Raw genomic sequence first — 24,437 nt, 5'->3', positions numbered from 1 at the left:
TGAACCTAGCGGCAGTGAATGAATAAGTCCAAGGAGATGAGACAGAGCTGGCCTGGCTGAGAGTCATCCAGTCTTTGAGCAGCTATTGTGCCATCGCCATACTCAGCTGCCCTTCACAAAGCCCAAAGCACTAAAAGCCTGGATGATGCAGGCAGGTAGCCGCCACCTTGAAATGCACATCTTGATCTGAAAATAACAACTGCAATAACTGAAAGAAAAAAATCCCACATTTGTTTCTGAATTACTTTGCTGCCTGACTTATTTTGTTAGTATCTGTTCTTTTCACAGCTCTATCTGCATGGCCTGTTTTGCTCTGCTCTTGCAGCTGGTCAGCAAATTTCAACTTTTTTTGTTGATAAATTTTAAAGTGTAGTTAAAAAAAGAGATCACTACCTGAATTAAAAAAAAAATAAATCCTGGTATAATCTTTTAAGCACGCCTTCTGCAAAACCATACTTTATAATTCTCCAAGTCTCTTTAAAAAAACCACACAACATCTTGAAGTAGCAAAGTTCAGTAGCGAACTTTCTGAGAGCACCACAGAAAAAGAGTGGAATGGAAAATATAGGATGAAGTCTGAGGCTATGATGATATTAACATTTATAATTCAAATACAGGTCTTGGAGTGCTTTTGTCAGAAGGCGCCTGATGAAAATGTTAAGCTGGCTATAAACAGGTGGGCTCAGGTAGATGAGGGCATGTGTGTTTCACAATTAAATGATCTAGGCAAAATACCCTGTGTAGGGAATTAGAAGGTTGTATGACAGCTAAATACATAATCAGAAAGGTGAAACAGTTGTCTCATATATCAGTTAGCTGATGCTCCTTAGCATGAATTTTAATAGTTTCTGTGGTTACCTATCTGACCTGCTGCTCCTAGAGCTACCACAAAATTCTTTTGTAGAAGAAGTATTAAATTACCTGCCAATATCATATAAGAAGATAGAAAGAAATTGATTTGCCTATGGACAGTTTTTGTTGTTGTTGTTGTTTGGTTGTTTGGTTTTTTTAAAAGACCAGGACACTAAGGACAAGGTGTTAAAAATAAGTAGAATAGAATAGTTTGGGTTGGAAGGGACCTTTAAAGATCACCTAGTCCAAACCCCCTGCAATGAGCAGGGATATCTTCAACTAGATCAGGTTGCTCAAAGTCCCATCCAGCCTGGCCTTGAATGTTTCCAGGCATGGGGCATCTACCACCTCTCTGGGCAACCTGTTCCAGTGTTTCACCACCCTCATCGTAAAAAATTTCTTCCTTATATCTACTGTAAATCTACCCTCTTTTAGTTTAAAACCATTACCCCCTTGTCCTATCGCAACAGGCCCTGCTAAAAGTCTGTCCCCATCTTTCTTATAAGCCCTCTTCAAGTACTGGAAGGCTGCAGTAAGGTCTCCCTGGAGCCTTCTCTTCTCCAGGCTGAACAACCCCAACTCTCTCAGCCTGTCCTCGTAGGAGAGGTGCTCCAGCCCTCGGATCATCTTTGTGGCCCTCCTCTGGACCCGCTCCAACAGCTCCATGTCTTTCCTGTGCCGAGGGCTCCAGAGCTGGACGTGTGTATATATATACATGTATATATAAATATATATAAGGAACCAAGCCCTTAACTACCATAGACAAAAAGATTTTTATCCTTAGGGATACAAATCACGCCATATGAAATGAATGAAAACGTGTAAAAAAACCCAGATGCCACATTATTCGGTAATGATAGTACAGCAGTCAGTTGCTCGGTCATCTTGTTTGAACTTAGGATGTTTAAAACATATTCTTCCTATAACAGCAAACCTCTCATTTATGCCATTTGAAAGAAGAAATCCCTCCTTCCTATTTTGTCAGTAGATGTTAATGTTTAAAGAACCAGTCTTAGTGACTGTCAAACAAACTGAACAGTGATTTCAAAAAATACAAGCCAAACAGACCAGAATAAAATCAAGATTGTTTCATATAAATAAATTCAGACCACAGATAAACAGAATATTCGGCAATTAATATATATAATGAAGAAATCTAAAGTGCTAGTGGCAAGCCACACTGCACTCAGTAGCTTCAGATGAGTAACAGTGACGGTGTCCGTACATCACTTGTCTACTTTGATCTCCTCTCTCCTCTTTCCTCCTCCTGTTTCTCCTCTCGCCATCCTCTGTTGATATGAATCCCAAGTAAATTCTTTAGGACAGGAATGGTGCCTTTTCTCTTAAGTGCCCACAGAGAGCCCGGCATAAGCGCTGCAGATTGCTAGCTGCAGCTTCTACAATATTGTTAATAGTAAATAATAATATGCGGCTGTCGGTTCTGATCAAAATATTCATTTCAGTTTGAGTTATTCTTGTTATCAGATGTTTCTGCATATGCTTATGGAGGCTCAAGATTGATGTATCTTCTGTATAAATCTGTTTATTTCTTTTAAAAAGGAATTCAGATTGAATTAATTGTTCTGGGAGTGAAAATATTTTTTTTTCTCCCCAGCGTAATCATTTTCTTGATGGTTATTCTTATCTCTAAGAGATATATCAGCTTACAGGAGAGTATCTGCTATTATTAGCATCCAGTAAACAGATACTTCCTGAGTTTCCATGTAACTGGGAACAAAAATGCACAATTTAAAATTCCACTATAATATTTAATTATATTACTTGATCAGGAACTCCTTTCACATAACGGTTATCTCCTCCTTTAAGAGGAAAACTTGAGGCATTTTGGATGAAAGGATGGATCTGCCACTTTAAAGATGCTGGTGGTCATTTTTTATATTGGTGAACACTTTGAGAGGCGGGAGTCTGGCTTTGTCCCTTTCAGGCGTTTTTAAGCAAGTATGTCACCTCAGAAATAGGATACCAAAGCCAATATTTGGTTATATAATTATGAGGGATCTTTTTCTGTTTACAAACGTACAAACACTTTTCACAGGAGGGATAAATCCAGCTCGCCTTATCTTTTCTTATCAGAGGAGTGAGCTGTTAAGCAGCTTTGTAAAATAATTTATTCTCACTTAATTTGACATTTTATACTGGGAGCTAAGCATTTCCTTGGATTTTTTGGAGGGTTGTCTTTATTACTTGCCTCCCCTCTCAGCCCTCAGGCAAAACTGGGTGGGAGCCACTGCATTATTCAGTGGTGATGCTGATGTGACTCTGCCACTTATCAGGTACTACTGGTCAACAGGTACAGTGATGGCATTCGGCTCCCTCAGATGTTTGCATATATTCATCTCTCTTCTTAAAATCTGGACTACAGGGCCAGAACCTGAAATATATAAAATATTGGAAAGAGTTCCTATTTGCAAATTAAAAAAACCCTTTTGCTCTGAGAGCAAGTAGGCATTTTTCATAGAAGCAAAGAGGGAACTCCACTTTGCTTTTCTGAGTGGCCCATGGGCCACCTCCCCTCTTCTCAAGGGACTACTGAGTCTTTACGTCAGGTTAGAGTCCTGCTTTTCTCATTGAAGCTTAATTAATGATGATTATATAATCCTCCCAAATGGAGAATCAAATCTCTTGTATTTGATTTAGCACAGCGAGTGACTCATGCAGTCACTCCGCACAGCTCGCATTGCTGTTTCGCCGGTCGGCCACTCTCGCTTGGGCACAGCTAATTTGAGGGCGGTTTGCTCATGTGCAGGCGGCTCGTGTCACATCCCTGGTGTAGACACAGCTGCAGAAATGTCCTGGCAGCAGAGGTTACAGAGTATGGTCTCCTGCACACCATCCCCAGGACCAGCCCAAGCATGGGCCCTCCTGCTAACCCTGGCACTGGGCTGTGCAGCTCCTCTAGCCTCCAGCTATAGCTGAGCCCAGGAGCTCTAGGGACAGTGATCTTCTGAAAGACTGAACACATGCCGTGAGCTATGTGAACTTTCCTGGGCCATTTGTGGGGGTTGCACATGCATCTCCCTGCCCCTTCTGGGATGGGGAAAGGTGCCAGTGACTGCTTCTCTGGGGGAGTAGCATGGGTTCGAGGTAGGTTGTGGGTGATCTGGCTTCCTGACAGCAATCCTGGTGACAAGTCACCTTAGTAGATATCAGGTATTTGTTCTGCTTTAGCAGAAAAAAAATGCCCTTTGGCATCTCAGTGTTATAGTACAACAGCCTTTAAAGCCCCAGAGCTCCCACTAAAGTTAGGGAGAGCAGCTAAGCCCCTAACTGGCTTTCTATTCCTCAGTCCTTCAAATTAATCCATTCAAACCCATCCATATATGATGCTCTCAGCCGTAAGTCACAATGCAATTAACGGAGAAGGTACGAGGGAGGAGGGAGGGGGGTAAGGTCACTGGGACCCCAGCACACATGACCCCCTTCCCCCAAGCACCACCATTATATAAGCAACGAGCAAGGTTAAGTGAGAGGGAAAGGTGAAAGATTCGTTAGGACTGTCACTGCCATGACCCTACATGAATGAGAATGGAGTAGTTAAGTATCCTGATGGGATCCTGATGGGATACAGCCTGCCCAGGGATAAAAAATCCTCCCCAGACACAGGGGCTCTGGCATCCGTGCGGCAGGAATGTGCAGGCAGGGTGGACTCAGAGTATGCTCAGCAAACCGTTGGGAACAAAGGTAGGCTTTGGCGTTGGGCAGCTAAAAAGGAACGGCAGAGATTTGTATTTAGAGAAGAACATCCTGTATCAGTCTCCCATGTGTAAAAACATGCTCACACTTCTACTGCTGTGAAAAGCTACAGGGAAAAGCATTCTTGAATGCATTCATAAGGAACGTCTCCTGCTAATTAAGCTTAATTTGCAATTTCTGTCTTTCTCCCCCCACAGTATGCTCAGCTAACTCTTTTCTTATCTTTAGCTTAGCCTCCTTCCTCCACAAACACCTCCGAAAAGCAGGATTTGGGGCCAGCTGATCCTACGCACGTAGGATGAGCGCTGCCTTGTGAGTGATACGTCTCCTCTCTGCCACCCTTCCCACCACTGTCTTTCTCGCCCACTTGGCCTCACACCTGGAAGGGGGCTGGCGGGACAACAGGTATTTATTTAATGGGAGGAAAAAGAGAGCAATTACAGGCCGGTCTGGCAGGTGAGAGCCCTGGGGTGCATGGGCTGGGGGAACGGTGACGGGGCACCCTGGGGTGTGGGGGGCCAAGCAGAGGCGGGAACCCAGCCCACCACTGCGCCCATCAGATGCTCAAAGGTGTCCGTGCTGCAATTCCCTGTGCCAAAGCACAGCTGCTTGCCCCCAGCCCCGGGGCTGGAAAGCTGTGTTCATACGGTGCTTGCTTGAACTGATGTCACCCATGCCTTGCTCAGGGTGCAGCCGGCTGACGCAAGAAGCCCGGTGGAGCTAACGATAGCCGCTTCGGAGGTTTGTACCCTCCTCCGGCTGCTTGCTCTGTCCTTGGCTGCAAGGTTATCAGCTCCCAAGCAAAGAGTTTGCAGCTGCTACAGCGCAAGTCCAGTGCACTTGCTTCCACCTTTGCTGGGAGGTGGTTTTGTGGCTGGATTAGGAGCCAGGCTGGTGGGGGGCGGGCAGACAGGGGGGGCCATGGGGGCGATCCCCAGCCAAGGGGAGCAGTGCTGGGGATGCTTGCATCTTGCACTGGTGAAGCCAGTATTTCCACCAGGCTCTGCAGTGAAGCAGGGAAACTAGTCAAGATGGGCAAGCTGCTGTCCTGCTATGGGGAGAGGGGAAGGGGGCCAGGAGGCACCATCTCACAGAGCGGGGGCAAGGGCTGTCCCCTCCCTATCCACTGGAGGGTCAGACTGCAGCAGGGAAGAAATTGAAAGAGACAAAATAAAGTGGAAGATTTAGAAGAAGGTGGCACAAAGAAAAAAAAATAAAAATATTGAAGCAGAAAGTATGTGTCCTATTTGAAAGCTATAAGCTGGGATCTTTGGAAAATGATTTGGTGTCTTCTGAAATCAATATGTTCCCATTTAGTTTATATGCATTAAGCTAGGGAAGATATCTGTAATGCAAGTTTTATCTTTCTTCTGAGAAATAGCCACTGATACAAATGCTGGGATATGAAATCCTAACGGGTAAGAGGGCAATATTAAGGTCACGCCAAAATAAAAGGCTGAAAATCCTTGAAGAAAATGGATCAGAAATTCCCCTGGTAGAAATGTATCGTTATGAGTCAGCACCTGAAATCCGGTTTTTGCTCTAGAAAACAGAACAGCTTGGTGTGCGCGTCTGTCAGGCAGCCGCATTTCGCTTCATTCAAACTAGAAAGCATACAGGCAGTTACATTTTTAATACAAATAAAGCCTCGAATCAGATGGCACCAAACAAGAAATACATATCTCCATCCTGCACGTAGGTTTCTATTCTAGTCATGTGGAGCAAGAGCAGAAAATTAAACGGGGACAGGGACTTTTTTTTCGCAGTGTGGCATGCGGTTTTTGGAAAGCACGGTGGGGAATTTTTTGCTGAGGATGACCTATTTGGAACAATACCAGCAACTTTGGAAATGCCACTCTGGAGTTCAATCAGGCAAGTAACTAAAACAAACTTGGGCAGGCAGGAGACGGGAAAGTAATAAAAGAGTATTTCATTTCTGACACTAATGGCCGTGCAGCAATCTGTTTGTTAGGGAACGGGAGAGGTGGAAGTCTGCTCTTCATCCCTTGAAAGATGGTTTCCGTAGACTGACTGTGGTGCATTAGTGACTATGCTGACTGTATTTCTTTCCTTTTTTTTTGGACAGTATTGAGTTCTGCAGTGCTGGAGAGGAATGTAAAATGGCAGCTGGAGAGGGAGGTGGGTGGAAGCGTCCTCAGCCACTCCGATGCCAGCAGCAAGGGACCCCTCACCGCAGCGTGGGGCGGTGGGTGCAGGCACTCAAGTACCTGGCCCTGCCGCCTTCCCCAAAATTTTCTGGAGAACAGTGAGAAGGCAGATTTGGAAGATTGTCTGGCACAGAATTTGTGTTTAATGTAAACCAGCAGATAAGGTAGCAAGCTTATTATTCAACGAATAGGTACAGTCTTAGCACACAGTATTAGTGAGCACAAACAAGCCCTTCTCTGAACCTGTCATTATTTGCAAACTTACCCAGAGTCCAGGATCACTGCTAACAAGTGAAGGGCAGTAACATAAGCAACTAACCCAATTTCACTCTTCATAGGTATTTGTCCAGCTTTTGCAAATCAGCTGCAAGATCCATGTGAAACAAAATTTACCCCATAATGTTAAAAATAGCCCTTTCAGTTAAAAGCCTGTCTTGTTCAATGGAGCAATACTTATATTTTATTTTACACAGCTAAAGTAACATTTATACAACAATTAGAGCTTACCATTGCTGTAAGACCGAAAATTTCCTACAAATTTTATGTATTCATATGTTGGAAATTCCTTTGGGTTCAAACTTCCTCTCAGAAGATGACAATAAAACTCTAGTTCATTGTCAGCTGGATTGTTAAAAGAAGAAGAAGAAGAAATAAACATACTATTTAAGCTAAACACAACCAACGGTGTCTTCCAACCCCAATCTTGCAACTGGCAGCACGAGAGCAGCTTGTTACCACTCAGAGTCCTACACACCGATGTGCTATACCTTGCAGGATCAGAGCCTCTGCAAGGAAGCGCCTTGCAGGGATGCAGGTTGTTCAGCGCTGTGCACAGGTGTGCCTGCAGCTCGGGGCAGCCTTTGAGTCTAACTCGCCCTTCTCTTACACCACCTTCATCGCAGGAGTGACACTGCCATAGCATCGGTGTAGCCAACGAGAGAATTAGATCCTTCATTTATAGCTTTTTTCTCCTGTTTAGGCTGGCCATGACTCACAGCTGTTCTACATGTTGTGTTGGAAAACTATGCCTAATTACCTCAAAATATCTATTAAATTAACTTTGGCATATTAGCTATCAGCTGCAGGTTTTGTATATACAGTAAATTAAGCAGCTGTATATCTTATATCATGTGTTTCCTGGTTTCCTATGCCTTACCTCCTAGAGTGAATAAGGGTGAGGCAAGTAAAAGGGTTTTTACGAAAAACAAAATTCAATTTGAAAAAGAATTGCAATGATTTTACAGATACTTTTCAACTCTAATGCAAACCAAAGGTGTGCGACATTAACATATCTCTGAACAGCATCTTACTTGAACAGGCTGAAATATCAATTAAGATGTGATTTGTCTCGGCGAACTCTCAGTTTCCATCGGCTAACCTATTTTCCTTAGCTGTCTCAAAAGATACGATATTTAATAATTAACATAACTGCAAGTAGTCTTAGCCTAGTAAAATAAAAGCAATGAGTTTCATTTAAAAATAGTACCAAAAGGTCATTCCAGGTGGCAAGATCTTTTTAAAAGGCTATGAACCTAAGTTTTATATTGCACATCACATAAAAAACTCTTTATGAGAGAAAATTTTTATCCTGCCCATGCTTTTTCGTTTACTGGGAAAGATAAAATAAAACTTACTTTTTAGGTAATCCGATGAGGCAGAATCTGTCATAAGCATACAAGAAGATAACATCTTATAAATTTCTGAATGTTCTTGTTCTGGGAGGAAATTTAACAAATTCTGATCCAAGACATCACACTGCAAAGAAAAAGAACCTTTGAGAAAAATAGGAATATCACAACGAGCAATGCTCACAGAGATGCGCAGCAATGCAGATACGAAGCCTGTGGCAGTCGACAGGAGTTTTCCCACTGATTTCCTGACAAAGCCTAAACCAGGGGGAAACTGCTGGGCAAACCGAGTGGCCGCTTCTCCATGGGCTGGCTCTCAGCTTAATTCTCAGCACTCAGAGATGCTCCTCTAACATTTCTCAGAGACCGTCAGATGCATTGGGTATGTCCATACAATTAAATGACGGGACCTGGGAGTGAGGTGGAAAATGGATGCCTGGCTCCCCATACTGCTCGCCAGCTCCGTGCACGGGGCTGTTGTGGGTCATTGCAGCTTGCTCTCTCCTTGGCAAACCCCAGCTAGCGGGAGCACCCGACAGGGGCTGCGAGTCACCCTGAGCCACCGGACCCAAGAGCCGGGTCAGTCCCAGATCCAGCCCCTCCCTGAAGGGACCCCCCTCAGCTCCTGGGAAGTGACCTCAGGGTGGCAGCCGTTGCTCCCTGCTTCCTGCATCCTGGCAAGTGGGAGCAGGGAGAAGGGGACTCCCCACTTTGGACATTGCTTTGCAGCAGCAGTAGTTAGTCCCCAGGGAGGGGGACTTCATGGTGCCACCATCACAAGACCTCTGGCCAGCCATGGGCTGAATGCCTGGGTGTCTGCAGCCCCACGGTCAGCTGGCACGAACCTGAAATCCATCTGAAATCTAGGTACTGAGATTTGGGAATGGAAAGAGGAGATGGATTCGTGCAAAAGGCCAGGGTGGAGAAGAGTCTGTCACAGGGCTGCCAAGAGGAAGGTCTCACTGTGTTCAGCATGGTGACTAACCTAACGCTAGAAGAGCGTATCTGAGAGGAAGTCCTGAGATAAAGCGACCCTTAATGGCATTGACTTACATCCATTCCACTTGAGACTACCTTGGGCTGAGCTGGCACACTGACACAGCTTCATGTGTCGTCAGAGCAGCTGCTATCAGACTGTATAGTTGTGTTGAAAATGTGTTAGCCCTGTATGAGACTCGCAAGTTATTAATCATCATCATTTATGTATTTACTTAAGATTACGCTTTGGTTTCCCTCTGCTTTCCACCCATGCCTGCTGTTCTGTGTGGAATTCCTGTTTAAAGCAGTGAAATGCATCAAGTATACTTTGAAAATCGGAGTGCTATGCTTTATACACTTATCTAGATGCGATAATATATTACTTTAGATTATTCAATTGTAAGTATTACATGTGCTCATTACTTGAATATTCCTTTTGTGACGAATACTTGAAAATTATTTTTGTGACTTTAGTATATACTTTATTAATATGCATCCGACTAATACTGCGTGTAATTCAGTTTTTATATATATATGTATATAAACATTGTATTTATATTTACACAAAATATAGTACATTGTTCATATAATTTTGGGCATATGAAGAAAGAGCACCTGACAGGAAACTGCAGTGGTGCAGTTTCTGTTCAAGGCTTATGGTACAATTCAGAAAAGTAATTTTTCCTTCTCATTCCTTTTCTACCTGTAAATGTTAGATAATGATACTTATCCACCAGTTTCACATAAGTCTCATGGGGGTTAATTAATCTCCCATCCACGCAGCAGTAGCTGCAGGAGGACTAGATGTGAGCTGTCACCGCTCCTCAAACACATTATTACTTCTTCAGTGACCTGAGGATGTACCACCTTTTGTCTCCATATTGTGACCAAGCTCTGATTCAAAACCTATTGTCCTTTTTGCAGTGTCATTTCCACCTAAGGGGATAGCTGCAGAGGCCTGTGACTATGTGTATGGTAGGAGTTGCAAGACTTTTGTCCCACACACCCCTCAGAGCAACCTCCTGCCCTGAGCACCAGCTATTCATTGATTTGCAAGTCCTGGCATTTATATTTTTTGCTGCCATCATGTACGATACCAAGAATTTAATGTTTGGTTTGCATCTTTTCTGGAAGGGAATGCCAATTTTTTTTAAATGAGTATGAAAAAAATGATAAGGTATCTACTTCTTACTGTGTTTCACAACTCTTGCCTCCTGCAGAGGTTAGGCACACCTGTAAAGCAGTGCACAGAACAGAATTTCTGGATCTTGTACATATCAAGACTCCAACAATGTTCTTGAATCAATATGTCAATCAAGAATATATCAACAGGTCAAACAGAGAGAAGGAAGCAAATATTCCACAGTCTCGCTGGAGCTGTAGGAAATGCCAGGCAAGCTATTCAGAGCTAATTCTGCACCAGACCCAAAGAGCAGACATCTGGTGCCGTGGGAAAAAGGTGACCAGAGAGATGGAGAAAATTTGATCACCACAGACAAAAATGTATTGGTTGGAGGGGAATGGTTTGCAGCTTTGTCTAATTATTCTAATTATTCTGCAGCGGGCAGTTCTGCTCCACTGGCAGACACAGCCACAAAGCATTGCTGAATGAAACAGGCAAAGCGGATAAAAGATAAATTACAGTGACTGTGGGTAGAGTGGTTAGATGAACTACGTTAATGCATATTTATGCTGCTGAGCTTGGAATCTACTCTGCACTTTGGAATCTGTGGATCCCGCTAACAGAAACTTCTGAGTATTTACCCCTGATAACTATGGCAGGGAAAGAAAGAACAGCTTTGCATACGTGGATGCTGGTCTGTTCTAAAAACAATACACAGTAAATTCACCCCAAGTTCTGCAATCATTTGATGTATAGCTTAAATATCTGTGCAGTTTCAACAAAACAGCTATACTCCAAAATGGAGCTCCTTCCTCACCTTTTCATCGCTTTTTTGGGGGAAGAGGAGGAAATATGATGAGTTATTCCTGTTGCAGGAAAAAAAAGCAGGGGAACTAGGTCACTACAGGAATGGGAATGTGGAGGGCTGCAAATAAGACAAGCTTCTTTCCCAGTAACCAAAAAAAAATCAAGTACCTCTGCTTGTGGGCTGGGATTTGGCCCCTATATCAATCTTTATATCCTCCAGTGATGCGCATTGCTACCCTGTAACAGCAACACAGCATGCAAAACTTTTGTACACTGTAAGGTGCTACGTGCTGGATTTGTCCACCTTGACATTTAAGTAAAGCACCCAACACAGCAGAGCAGCTGCCTGAGCTTCACCTGGGAGTCCCTGGGGAGAAAGAGCTCCCCCAGGAGAAGTTCAGCCCTGCCAGGGACCTCCTGCCTTTGCACAGCTGTTGCCCTGCTGACCTTCAAGGAGCCTCGCATGGGCAGGCACTGAGCACAGACCCCTCAGCTATGGGACTAAAGCTGGGTGAGATGGACACTACTCTCCCAGTCCATGAGCAGGTGCAGCACCTTCTGCCAGAGTCTGTGGACAGGCAACGTCCATGAGAAAGTTGCATCTCGTCCTGTAGGTTGGAAATAGTCACGCTGCCACCTGTGTTTAACTCTTTCACTCAGCAAAGCAGGCAAGAAGGGACACGGAGGACCCTCCTCCAGAGACTGCATAGTCTTGGGGTCATAGCACACCATCTGACTGGCAAACGCCATGAGTTGTGACTATATTTCCAGGAGTTCACTTCAACTGTAGTCAATCTTACCATGTGAGCTAAACTGCTCTTTACATTAACCGACCCTAGGAGTAGACTATTTAGAATTACAACAGAGGAAGTTTGTGTTTGAAAATGCTCCGTGGAACTTAGGGAGGCTTTATTAAAGAGAATTGGATATATTTGTTCTCAGCACCAGAGTCTTCCATGATTTTAATGAAAGAAAATACATCTGATTTCTTGATAGGGGCCCTCAGAGAGCCCTGCTCTGTGTTCTGCCCAGTTTTGCTTTCCTTTCAATGCTCAAAGCAGAAGATTTGCAGAGTATTTTTTTCCCTGCAGTCACAGAGGAGAAAGAATTGGTATTTTGTCCCTCAAACACTGACTGAATTTAGCTTACAAATAGATCCTGGAGGTAAACAAAATAAGCCACATAGATTTTCCAGATAGCACTCTGATCAGTTTGAAAACTTAAAAGACATATGGAAAGGGCAGCATGGGACCAAAATGCACAGTGTGCACCTAACTGCACACTCAGCTGGGGCCCTGCCCATGGCCGTAGCGATTTGCCCACCTCGGGCAGGCAGAAGCCTTTATTGCTTGCTCAGTTGTGGTCTGTGGGATGCACCCAGTCACTCCACAAGCGTGGGCTGGTGGGGCAGTTGTTAACCATTATCACTCCATCTGCTCTGAGAAGGTCTGTGGGAAGCGCCTGCTCTACCTCCAGCCCCAGCAGGTTGGTCCCTGGCTTGGGCTGCTGTGTGCTGCTTCAGTGCAAATAAAAAATAATGGTCATCCTTGTCCTTGTTTTGGGCAAAGATTATCACACAAGGCATGACTTTGGGAGGGAGAAACAGTTTAGTCTCTGGTGGTCCATCTCAGGAATTATGAACCTGAAACCATCCACGTTCAGCCGGGGCTTAAGGTTTTAGGCACAGGGTCTGAAATGTGTATTCCTGAAGAATAATACTTTCCCACAGCAGACCTACCATTTCCACTAAGAATCAATATTTGGAAGGGATAGTGATAAAACCCCCAAACCATGAAAGTCAAAGAAATTCCATGGAAATCAGTAAGTGTATGAAGACCCAACAGCCTGCATGCAGGACAGGGCTTGCTCTGCCTTTGAAGTAAAGGCAAATGCCAGAAAACAGTCAACTACTGGTTTTCTCAACTGTTGAGGATTAAAGAAAACTGAAATAGATAGATTCAGTTCAATCTGTTGTTGCATAGCAATATTCTTGCATTTACCAGGAGCTGCCGCCTTTCATCAAGTTTCTTTTGTCTCAGAAGAAAATAATTTTTGTTCATATTACAGCAAGGTAGTGTGTGTGAAATATATTTGTCTGGGTGGAAAACATAACATGTATTTGGTGAAAAAGTAAATGAGAGAAAAAGAATTGTAATTTTCCTAAGAACATGGGTGGGGGTTGTACAATAACGATTTGGCAGATATTTTTTTCTCCTGGGCATGTATTTATTTGAGACCAAGCTACTAAAATGAGTGTGAGGATTAATCCTTAATTATTGTGCTGTTTCTCCTAGAGCAGCCTTAGCAACAGGAGCAGGGTTCGGAGCAGTCCCTCTCCCCTGCTCCTTCAGCCCAGGGCAGCACACGCAGGAGTGTCTCCCACAGCAAGAGCCAGCAGCCCGCAGATCAAACGTGCCCTCTGTGCCAGACCCGAGCGCCGAGCATCGGCTCCATCAGCACCTCCCGGGAGCGGGGTGCGCTCCCCTTGGGAAAGCACAGCTGAGCTGTGGGGACAGCTCAGCAGCAGCCCCTGGCTATCTCTGAATTCAATGGGGTTTTTGTCCTTCACCTCCCCGGGAGCAGAATAAGGCCCTTAACAAGCTCCTCATCAGGCTGCCAGTGGCAATGGTGCTATTCTCTGCTAGCTTAGAAGTCAGAGATGGAAAAGATCAGGCAGGTCACCCTGTCCCTCCCCTGGCCAGAGTATTCCTGCAGAGCTTTTTCCATTCAAGCCGAAGTGCCTCATAGCAACAAAAACCTGAAGGCTATGAATCAGATGGAGAGAGAGCAGAGCTGATCAACAGCAGCGGCCAGCATAACGCAGGGACAAACCCCCTCACTGCATTTTCAGGAAAACACCACCCCACCACCACCCTTTTACGTCTGTTTCTAAAAATGCAGGGCCCGATCCTACGATGTGTAGTAGAAAAGCCAACGCCAGAATTACTCACCGGTAAATGCCCTAGAAGAGGTGTAATGCTGTCAGACACGTAGATGATGCTTCCACCTGTGGTTACTGCTATAATGAAGCCATCTAATGCCTAAGGAAAACAGAGGAGTGGAGAGTGCTTTAATAGGAGCAAGGGGTGTAAACAGGGTGTCTCATCGCGTGTTGATCAAAACAGTTTGACTTCAGCACCATATTGTTATCAAGTTGTAGGAACGTTATCTCAAGTTGCAGAACAGTAATTCTCTGATTTTACAGTCTGATTTAACTTTTACAACACTCTTTGTAGTCTAGTAAAACCTACTATTGAAGCAACAAAGGGCTCACAGGAACATTTCATGTCTCAGTTTTTAAATTAATCACACATTTTAATAATGCAAAATGACTAAGACTGGATCCCTTGGAAGTTATTAAAATGAACATTTGAGCTCTGTGTAAATATCAAAGGACGATGAAAGGATGCTGTCCTATCTCAAAATGGTACTTCTCTGCAAACCCCATAAATCTCAGTTTGTATTAATGTAACGTTGTATATTACTGGGCTTTCATGTAAGTAAAAGGAATGCAAATGATCAAATAATCCTTAGCCTGAGTTTTAATTGAGTGATTTATTTTAAAGGTCATGGTATTAGATTACTTATTCCAAGAGAAATTCACCCTTCTGCAGAGTTTCTTCCTCACTTTGGTCCCACCTTGCGGTAAGCCCCTTCGCTCCTAGGACTGAAGGGGAATGTCAGCCTTATCCCCATCCTCTGCACAGGAGCAATTTCACCTTCAAAATTGGTTTTTTCTTTAGTCTGAGCTGCAAAGTTTTGAGCTAAATCTTGTTCAAAGTTAAATCTAGGTAGATTTCCAGATCTAAAGCAACATTTGACCTACTCTGAGCAGAACCCCTCCAAAAATGAAGAGTCAACAGTAGGTGCTCACAGACTATATTAAAACCTTCCCATTGTAATCGAGGAGTCACTGGTGAAGCTCCCAATGCCTTCAAGTGGAGCAGGTCTGGGTCCTTCCTGTCAGTTCACTGGTGATCTGGAGTCAGTGTCGCCTGCAGTGTTTGAGCAGTACGGGCACTGCAAGCATGACTGAATCAGAGCTGAGTTTGACTATACTCCAGAGGCAATACCTGGTCAGGAGACAGGTGTACTGCAAACAGCCTGATCATGGTGACACGGCGTTACAAAACCTTACTGCAAACCCAGGCATGCCTCCAAGCCAGACTAGCAGTTGATCCTGTAAGCCGCAGCACATCCTTCCCCCCTGCTGACTTCAATAAGGGAAAGAATTCTGAGAACACTGGAAAATGCTAATTGTTTTTTTTTAAAAAAAAAAGAAAACACAAAGCCTTGAATAAAGACACAAACATATGTTCCTTTTTCCAGAGAATGCTGAGCACCCACAACTATTTAAGTCAATGGGAATCTGCTGGTGCTACAATCCTTTGAAAAGCAGGTCAATAACTTATACCCCAGTAGAAGAGTGTGTGTTTAGCATCTCTGAAAACCCTCCAGCTGCTATAGTTAGTTTAATTTTGTTAATCTAAGTGCAGAGAATATGTTTTTCTTTAGCGTAGTACATTCAAGCTGTTTTCTAAAAAGCGTGATAGCTGTTAACCCGAAGAAGAGAGCAGTGGTTTTACAAGGCAGCTGGATTGTGCATGTTACTATGGTGAAGGTTGTTGTTTTTTTTTTTAAATCAAGTCTTTATTTCATATCCAATGCAAATTATACAAAGTGACTCACATCAGAATTTTGTGGCAAAATCAAGTTAATGTATGCATACATAATTCTATTTTTATTTACTTGCAACTGGTCCTTCCAACATGAAGAGAGCATATCCCTCTTCAAAGATTTCACTACTGCAACAGTCCTAGATGGACAAACAGAACCTAGATGGACAGAGTGATACCCACTCCTATGTAATTTGATTACAGCCTTTTCAATGGGGTAAGAAAAGGCCATTTTCAGGAAAGCTGATGTATTACCGAAGTCAATTATGCTCTGATTCTTTTGAATCAGTGCTTGAAAAAACCCTTCCCATCTTTTAATAACAAGACGGGGAAAACTTCAAGCAGTCTTGTCCAAATGTTAATAAAATAAGATTAGTAGAAAGGCAAAAAAGAAGAGAATGATGAACAGCTGGCTCAACAGGACATCCCAATACCCAATGTTATCTTGAAGGGCATGGAAAATCACAGTAGCAAGAAGGTGATTTATAAGCTGGGAAACTAAAAGCAATTGTTTTAATCTAAAATTGTGTGGCATACAAGTAGACTCAACAAAGGCCCAGCCAGTCAAGACAACTGCCAATTTATTGCTCTCCAAGGGAAATATTTCAGTGCAGAGTGAAGGACTTATGTATGTTAAGTTCCTGTGCACTGAGATGGGAATCGGGGGTTGTCGATGCATCGTGAGCAAAGCACCTCTTCGCACTGAACGAGGGGAGTCTCATCACAAAGAACTGAATGGCTGAGGGACCGCCAGCCCGTGGGGCCAGCAGCATGCCGCAGCTTCATGCCACCCCTTGGTGGGTCAGGCTGCTCCCTGCATCCCTCCCTGCCCACGGCTGGAGCCTGGATCATGCCCCATGTTCATGTCATTTGTGGGAGGAGGAAAAGCTTGTTCTCAAAGGACACCGCAGGGCCATGCAACCTCCATGTGTTTAGTACGGGAGAAGATCCTTGCTAAAGAAGGTGCTAGCTGTTACTGAGAAAAAAATACATTTTAGCAGATCATTTGCATTTCATCTTGAACCTACATAAATGCCATTGAGTCACCTCCCTTCAAATCCCAGCTAGCATTAAAAGCACCTATGGTATAATTTAAAGGTAATTTAAAAACTATTATTGCAAAATAACCCTGCTCCTGTTAGAATAAAGAGTGTTTGATAAGGGCCTTGAAAATCATTAGAGTGGAAGTATTAACTGTATCAAACCAAGAGGAGCTGTCAGGTTTTATCTGCTTGTGCAGCACCTAGCACTAGAGGGACACGACTGTTGCTTTTTAGGTGCTAGTCTTGCATAAATATTAAGTAATTATAACACCTTCCAAGAACAGGAGAAAAACTGCCGCGTGCCCTTTTCCTCACCTCTCTTTGTAAAAATAAAATGTAACGTGTGATTTGATTCTCTCCCTTGGATTGCATCTCTTGCGAGTCCCTGCCCAGCTTTGCAGGCTGCGGCAGCATGGTGCAACGGCACCGTCGGGAGTGAAAAGCAACATGTGGGGACTCTAATCCCTTGCCCCAGTGACAGCTCTGCTTGACAGTCAAATACAGCAGTACCTGAAACCTCCTCTTTTGGAACTGCAGATGACATTTTATTCTAGATGCATGGGCATTTCCACGATTGCTAGACAAAATTAGGAAAGGTATATATGCATGTTCACCTCCAACATCAGCTGGGTGAATTCTTCGTTGCTGAGAAATGAAGGCTTCCAGTCCTGCTGAATTTCAGAAATCTCCGTCTGTGCTGAGACTTCTAGACAAATAAAACATTCAATTTTTTTAAATTCAAAAAAACTTGTATCTTGCAAGCCTCTATATGAGTTGCTATGACAAGTTAGAAATCACCTTTATATTCAAAGATTGCAGTTTTCAAGCATGGGTTTTGCATACAGAGACAATAACGACTACCTAAACTGGGCCCGATCCTGAAATGTTTTCCTCATTTTTTACTCAGCTCAGCCTGAACTGACTTCAGTGGGAGCCTGTATTCACATAGCCATTGGCTTCCATCAGCCTTACTTAAGTATTGATCAAAAGATAAAACCACTTTGCATTAAATTAAAATCAAGGCAAGGTTTAGTACGTGTCAAATTGATATTTCCAATTTACAGCTTCAAAATTAGGATGCCAGAGAGCTAGGGTTCAGCCTACAGCTTCTGTGCCAAATAGGGAGCAGCAAGAAATCTCCTTCAGAGGAGCCCCAAAGGGCCGTGACCCCAAACAGCAGGGCTGTTGCTCTGTTCTCCTAAATGCAAGTGAAACATGAGTGTTGGCACCAGCCTTGCACTGGAGCACTGGCGTCTCATCCCAAATCCTGTCTGGAGGGGAGGGTCTCCTGCACTGTCAGCCCATGAGACACCAGGGGGGTTTTGCCGCACTGTTGGCCAGTCCTGGCCCAGCAGCAGCCTGAGGACGCTTGCTCCCCGACAGCTTTCCATGGAGGGGTGCGACGCACTGGGGTAACAAGTCACAGCTTTGTCACTGTTACCAGGGGTGGCTGGAGGCACCGTGGTGAGCTGTTTCCTTCAAAAAACAGACACCCATGTTAGCTCTACCCTAGTAATGCATTAATAAATTTGTCAGACAGTGTTATAGGGGTCATCTAATAATCTAGAGAGACTTGTGCTGGTTTTGTTCACTGCTCGCTCTGCTTTTCTAAAAGTGCTCCCTCATTCAGCACTAGTAGTGAGGGGATGCTGAGCACAGCCTGTCTTCTCCTTTCGGTGCCGCCTGCTAATTAATCCTATTGATTAACACTTCCAGAGCATGTAATACCCAAGGCTCCCTATTCGGAGCACATAGGCAAACTGGCCAGAGAAATGCAAATGGCTAAATGATATTAAAGACAGTAAATTTATACCAGTGCCTGTGCATATTGTCACCTAGAAAGAAATCAAAGCCTCCGTTCAGGCTTTATTAGTGGAGATGCAGACGTCTGCTTCTACCAGCTCGTTCGACTTGCTTTCTGCACTGCTGGGGGCTGTCACTGATAGCACGGTGGCTCTCCACAGCCCCTATGGTCTTATACAGAGATTTCAAAAACAGAGTAAGGAAAAGAGAGATCAGCCCCAATCACATTTTTATTATACACTCTCAGAATATAGTGTACTTTGAGCAGATCCGTAGCTTGGAAAAGCTGATATACACGAAACAGCAACTGTTCGAAGAATTACTTGAGATTTGGGAGATTCTCTGGATTAGAAAGAAGGAGGCTGTTTATGAAGCAAAAAAATCTGAAAATTGACCTCCTCCTCCTCTGTTATAACTAAAGTCTTGGTTTAGCCTCCTAAATGAAAGGGAAATACGACTGAATAAACCAGATCCAAAGTATGCTGCAGATAATCAGCATTTTTAAACACTGATGCTTTGTATTATATTGTGTGACTACTAATCTAGTTTAAAAATAGATAACATTTGCTTTTTTTTAGCAAGTGCACAAAAACCAGTCACAGTTTGACCCAATTGCTGTGGAAGGATTTGTGACTGTTAGCTTTCTTTTACCTAGTTGTTCTTCCAGAAATGAAGTGCCTTTTGGAGTAAATTATTTGGGCTATCAGCTACACTTGTCTACACTTATTCAAATCTCATGTGATTGTTCTTTGCTTGGCTTTATAATTGAGCATATTCACATCCTCCTTTACTCTGCCTTGGGCAGCTAAAAAAAAAAAAAAGATATGTTATTACTGTCATTTTTTAATAGGTATATACAATTATTAAACTTTGAGATGTCCTAGTCATGCCCTCCTGTATGAAATCATCTTGTCTGTGGCAAAAATTAATTTAAGGAGAAATTGTGCTCTAACAACAGAACCACTATAATTATTTCCTCAATAAGATTGACATTTGCGATTCCATTATGTTTTAACCATATAAGAGGTTTTATGGTCTTTTCCACGTTCACCCAGAACTCTCCAGGGAGCGAGGACAGGAGGTGCTGGATGAGCGAAGGCGAGCCTGGTGATGTGGTGCATCAGCTCACGAGAGCCCTTTCTGCTTTGTGGGACCACGGACGTTCCCCACGGTCACCCACTGAAGCCTCTTCCTCACAGGGGCAAAGCAAGAGAGCCCCATTTTAAACCAGTGCCCTGATTTATAAGGGAGAAGCGTTTCAATTGTCTGCGGCTGGTGGATATCCACGTGTCAGGGAGCCCGCAGTGCGCATTCCTTTCACCGACTGGAAACTAGACCAACCAGACTAGATCAGCAGGGTCAGAAATCTCCTCTGCCCTCTGTGAGGGCACATGGCTAGGGGACTTAACTGTCACGGCTGTGTGCATTTTAAAAAATAAACTCCTGGCTTTCTGAGGCCAAACTTTACTATTGCAACTGCATGCTGTGGAAACATGACGTAGCTTGTGCTTGTGCAAACCACGTGAAGCATGTCAGCTATCTGTGGATGCAATTTGCTGAAACCAGCTTTGAAAATTGGGGCCTTTTCTGGTCTGAGTTTTCGGCTCACTGTGGAAAATTGAGTCCTATGCAGTCCACTGAGGAGCAGGGGGGCTGAACAGATTGCTTCCCTGCATTTTTCTGCAGAGAAGCTGGGGCGAATGCTTTGTTCTTCTGCTCAGAATACTGCAAATTTCAAGGAAGGGAATCTTCCTTCTGGCCTCAAATCTTGCTTCTTCAAAGCATCCCTCCTCTTCACATGTGCTGCATGGCACTGCTGCCCACCTTCCCTTGGTTCCTGATATTCGCCCCCTTCTCTGGCAGGTTGAGAGTCATCCTCAACTAAAGAGCAGCCAAGGAGATGAATTTGGGCAGCACAGTGCCTGCAAATGATCTCTTTTGATGAGATAGAAAAAAAAATACCTTATGTTGGCACTTTTAGGCCCTCTGAGCCATTCTGATAATCACTGAAGGAAACAGGATATTGCAGTAACTGTCTGGCAAGTGCATGAAGAACTGCAGTAAAACTTACCATTGTGTTTCTGCAGAAAGCCAATGACTTTTTCCAGCACAGTAGTTTTGTCCATTTTGCGAGTGTTGCCTGGAAGCATGGAGCTGAGCTCTTTGATGAGAACATTGAACTGATCCCGCCTCTTCTTCTCAGACTTGTTACGCGAAGCCCTGTAGACAGGGGAAAAGAAAAGGATGAGCAGACCAAGAGGAAAAATCATCATGTACCTCCTCTTTGGAGTGTATGCACATGAAAATTAGCTTGCTGTGTGCTTCAGTATGTGAAGATCGACACTGGCCTCCAACAAGGCTGCAGAGACAAGTAGGAAGCGACTGCTCCTACGTCCTGCTCTTGTCTTTGGGCCCCCTTTAGAGTCCAGTGGGGAGATGGAGGCTCTGCTTGCCCTTCTGTGCTGCCTCTGGACACTCTGATCAAGTCTATCAGGTTGGCATTACACCTGTAAGTGAAGGAGCTCTGTCCATCTCCTAGGCGTGCACAGGATCTTGAAAGTTCAGGCAGCCTCTGAGGAGGCACTCAGAGCAAGAAGAAATAGAAATACTGTGACAACAGTAAAACTGTACATAAAGGAGAAGAGTGGGGACTGGTAAAACTACAGGTCATACCCAACTGTGCAGTCTTAACAGGAGAGAGGGACCCCAGTCCTGCAGCTCAGCCATTGCACTGGAGCTGGGTCGACCTAGAGGGACCTGCCCACTTTGGTCACAGGTCCTCTGGCTACCTCCGAGCTAGCTTACAGAGAGGAATCAGGCTGTTGTCTTCCAGTCATTAAGATCAGGGACCTGAGCAGAGGTTGCTGCAGCTCCCATCTGGTTCATATGCCACTTAGTTCAGTCTCCCTTCCAAGGTGACAAGGGCAAGCAGGAGGGAGGGCATCAGCACATCTCATCCCAGCATGGACCGGGTCTGAGGCCCGGGTGTGTTCCCAGACCTGGGGGCTCAGAAGTGCTAGCAGGGGTCACTTGCTTGTCCCTAATATCTGTGTGCCACTGGGCAAATCACTTAAGGTCACGGTGCCCCGACTCTTTAGGTGTAAAATGGGGATTCTGTAGCTTTCTCCACCAGTCTTGTCTGTTTAGCTTGAAGATTCCTCAGAGAAAGCCTGTTTCTGCTGCTATGTTTGAAGAGCTCCTAGGAAGAAAGGACCTGATTTCATTTGGGGTGTTCTGGCACCATCACAATACTGTCATTAAGGCTGTTGATAACCTTTTCAGCATGTGCACTTTATTTTTTTTAAATTATATGTCAACCTATACATGGGCGAGTGTTTTCTGAATCGTTCCCATGAATAGGGCAATCATTCTACTTGGAGGTTATCACCCAGACTTCTGTAGCCATGTGAAAATAGAAATAAATATAACCCAGAAGGTTTGTCTGCTCTTCTGAAAGGTCCTCAAGCAGACAAGATTTGCCTTGTTAATTATGTAAAGATCTAAAAATCTGGTTACATGTAGACAGGAATGAAAAGCCAAGAGGCCAGTTCTCACTCTGAGTTTCTCAGTCCCAGCTAACTCCGCTGTACCTCATAAGCAGCTCTGGATGCACACTGCTGAAAATCAGAGCAAAATTTAGCCCAGCATCTACATCCCCCCCCAAGGACCAGGATGGCAATAAACATTTTCAGCAGAGAAATCACTGCAGAGGCTTCTGGATGTTACTACTGACAGAGGGGTAATTTTTGTTTGTCTCGCTCTCAACCCTGAACACACTTGGAGATACACTGCATAGAAGCCAACACTTGATTATTTTACAGCTTTGAACACAAGAGATTGGGTGGATACCGCCTGACTGATTTCAGCCTGTTCTTATTGCAGTGCAAAAGGCTGTCAGAACAAGATGTGAAAAGCTCCAGCCTTATCCTATTTCTGTACAGTTCAAGGGGACGTTAAGAACATCAACATTTTACTTCCTCATAATTCAATCCTCAGTTCATTTTAAGCTTAAAGGGTCTTGATCTCCTTGAAAATAAAATAAAACACCAACGGTCTATAGGGAAAGTGTTGCTTTTTCCAAAAAAATAAAGATGCCTTGACAGAAATATAAAGTATCTATTTTTAACACTTGACATTTATTCACAAAGGAAACATAAAAACTCCTCTAGTGGAAATAACTCTACCAAGATCTGAATCCGATGATCACAGTAAAATCTTAAAAAGGAAAAAAATGAGAAACCCCCCCCACAGTTAGGTAATCTAAACTATCCCTGCACAGTTGTAAATGCGTTGTTCAGTCCAGTTGTAAATGTCTTAAATAATGCAGTTTTCATCACTTCTCTTGGAAGATTATTCCCTAGCCTTGCTTACTTCACTGCTAGGGCATATCATTTACAATAAGCCAAAACAGTCTCTGTCTTAATTCCATACTATTCACAGAATTCGTCCCAGTTCTCCTCCCTCCTCACTACTCCAAAAAAACCCCAGCATATCCAAGGGGAAGAAGGAGACACAGTATGAATAAAATCTGGATTTTTAGTGAATACAGCTAAAGGCAATACAGGACAGCTTGACTTCAGAATGATCAAAATCACCCATTTAAAATGTGTTCTAAATAGCCATTTTTATTCTCTTACATATTTGCTGCTTGTTGTCTTAAAGACAGACTGATACTTGCTGACTAGTAACCATTACCCCACGCTGATTGACAATGAAATGTGGCTTTACACTAAATTTCATATTTCTTTTTGCTGTCTGGGTGGGATACGTTATATATGCATCAAAGCAAGTAACCATACCACATACCTTCATTCAGATTCTTAAATTTACTTTTTACTGGAGTGGAAAATGGCAAGTGATAGTCCTTATTTATTAAGCACTTACTTATGGTTCATTTCAAGCTGGTTTTGGCTGGAATTTGGAATTCAGTTGAATTGCAAAAAAATGATTTTAAAATAATTTACTATTAAAGCAAGGTAAAAGAAAAGCAGATAGAGAAAACAGTGCACAAAGCACGCTTTTTGTTTAAAATTAATAGATCTATAAAACAAAGTAACCCTCATCTAGCATCAAAGAATTGAAAACGAAATGATGGTGTCTGATCTCCAGAAGATGAGTAGACCTCAAAGAGGCCTTCCATGCTCCCAAGTATGGTGCCATCATATCCACATTTTAGTCCTCAGGTCTTTGGAGTGAAGTAGTGCCTTAGGGAGTCAGAGGATACAGAATGGGGCTCAAAATAACCAGTGTTGTGAAAGAAGAGCTATGCTTCTTGGCCAAATACTAAACACTTGGCCCAGGGGTGGGAGTGCAGGTGCCTCTCCTTGGGAGCGGATGGACCCTCTTCTCAGCACGGGTGGGATGTCTGTGTAATACAGCCTGCACATGCCTAATAAATTGCAGCAAACCGTAAATGGTGTGTGTGCGCCTTAGTCACACTTCCAACTTGAGAAACCCAGGTCCTGACTTGGGTCCACCCCTAAAGAGTTAGATCCAGAAAGTTCCAGTCTCACCTACTTTTTACTCAAAAAATGGAAGAAGAGAACAATTTTCTTGGCTTTTTCACCCCCTCTCATGTTTCTCAGCACTGAGGGACCCAGTCCTTATACCAAATAGAAGAAAACAAAGCAAGCATTTCCCCTGCG

At 43.7% G+C, this 24,437-nt stretch overlaps 1 protein-coding gene across 10 annotated transcripts in view; it reads right to left on the bottom strand.

Annotated features, from left to right (window-relative positions):
- The window catches only part of NPAS2 (neuronal PAS domain protein 2), a 106,582-nt gene that overhangs the window by 27,407 nt on the left and 54,738 nt on the right, over nt 1-24,437 (bottom strand). For 8 of the 10 annotated variants that reach the window (XM_075524273.1, XM_075524263.1, XM_075524250.1 and 5 more), the window contains 5 exons: nt 20,864-21,012; nt 17,604-17,695; nt 14,222-14,311; nt 8,369-8,489; nt 7,242-7,355 (listed from right to left, as the gene is read on the bottom strand). In XM_075524273.1, coding sequence (XP_075380388.1) covers nt 7,242-7,355; nt 8,369-8,489; nt 14,222-14,311; nt 17,604-17,695; nt 20,864-21,012 — 566 coding nt within the window. The remainder of the gene's footprint in view (nt 1-7,241; nt 7,356-8,368; nt 8,490-14,221; nt 14,312-17,603; nt 17,696-20,863; nt 21,013-24,437) is intronic. The other 2 variants (XM_075524257.1, XM_075524283.1) reach the window with 2 other exon arrangements.

The sequence above is a fragment of the Mycteria americana genome, chromosome 1 (genome assembly GCF_035582795.1).
Source record: "Mycteria americana isolate JAX WOST 10 ecotype Jacksonville Zoo and Gardens chromosome 1, USCA_MyAme_1.0, whole genome shotgun sequence".
Taxonomy (NCBI): Eukaryota; Metazoa; Chordata; class Aves; order Ciconiiformes; family Ciconiidae; genus Mycteria; species Mycteria americana.
The sequence above is the reverse complement of the archived record's forward strand: the minus strand, read 5'-3'. Positions and strand labels throughout refer to the sequence as shown.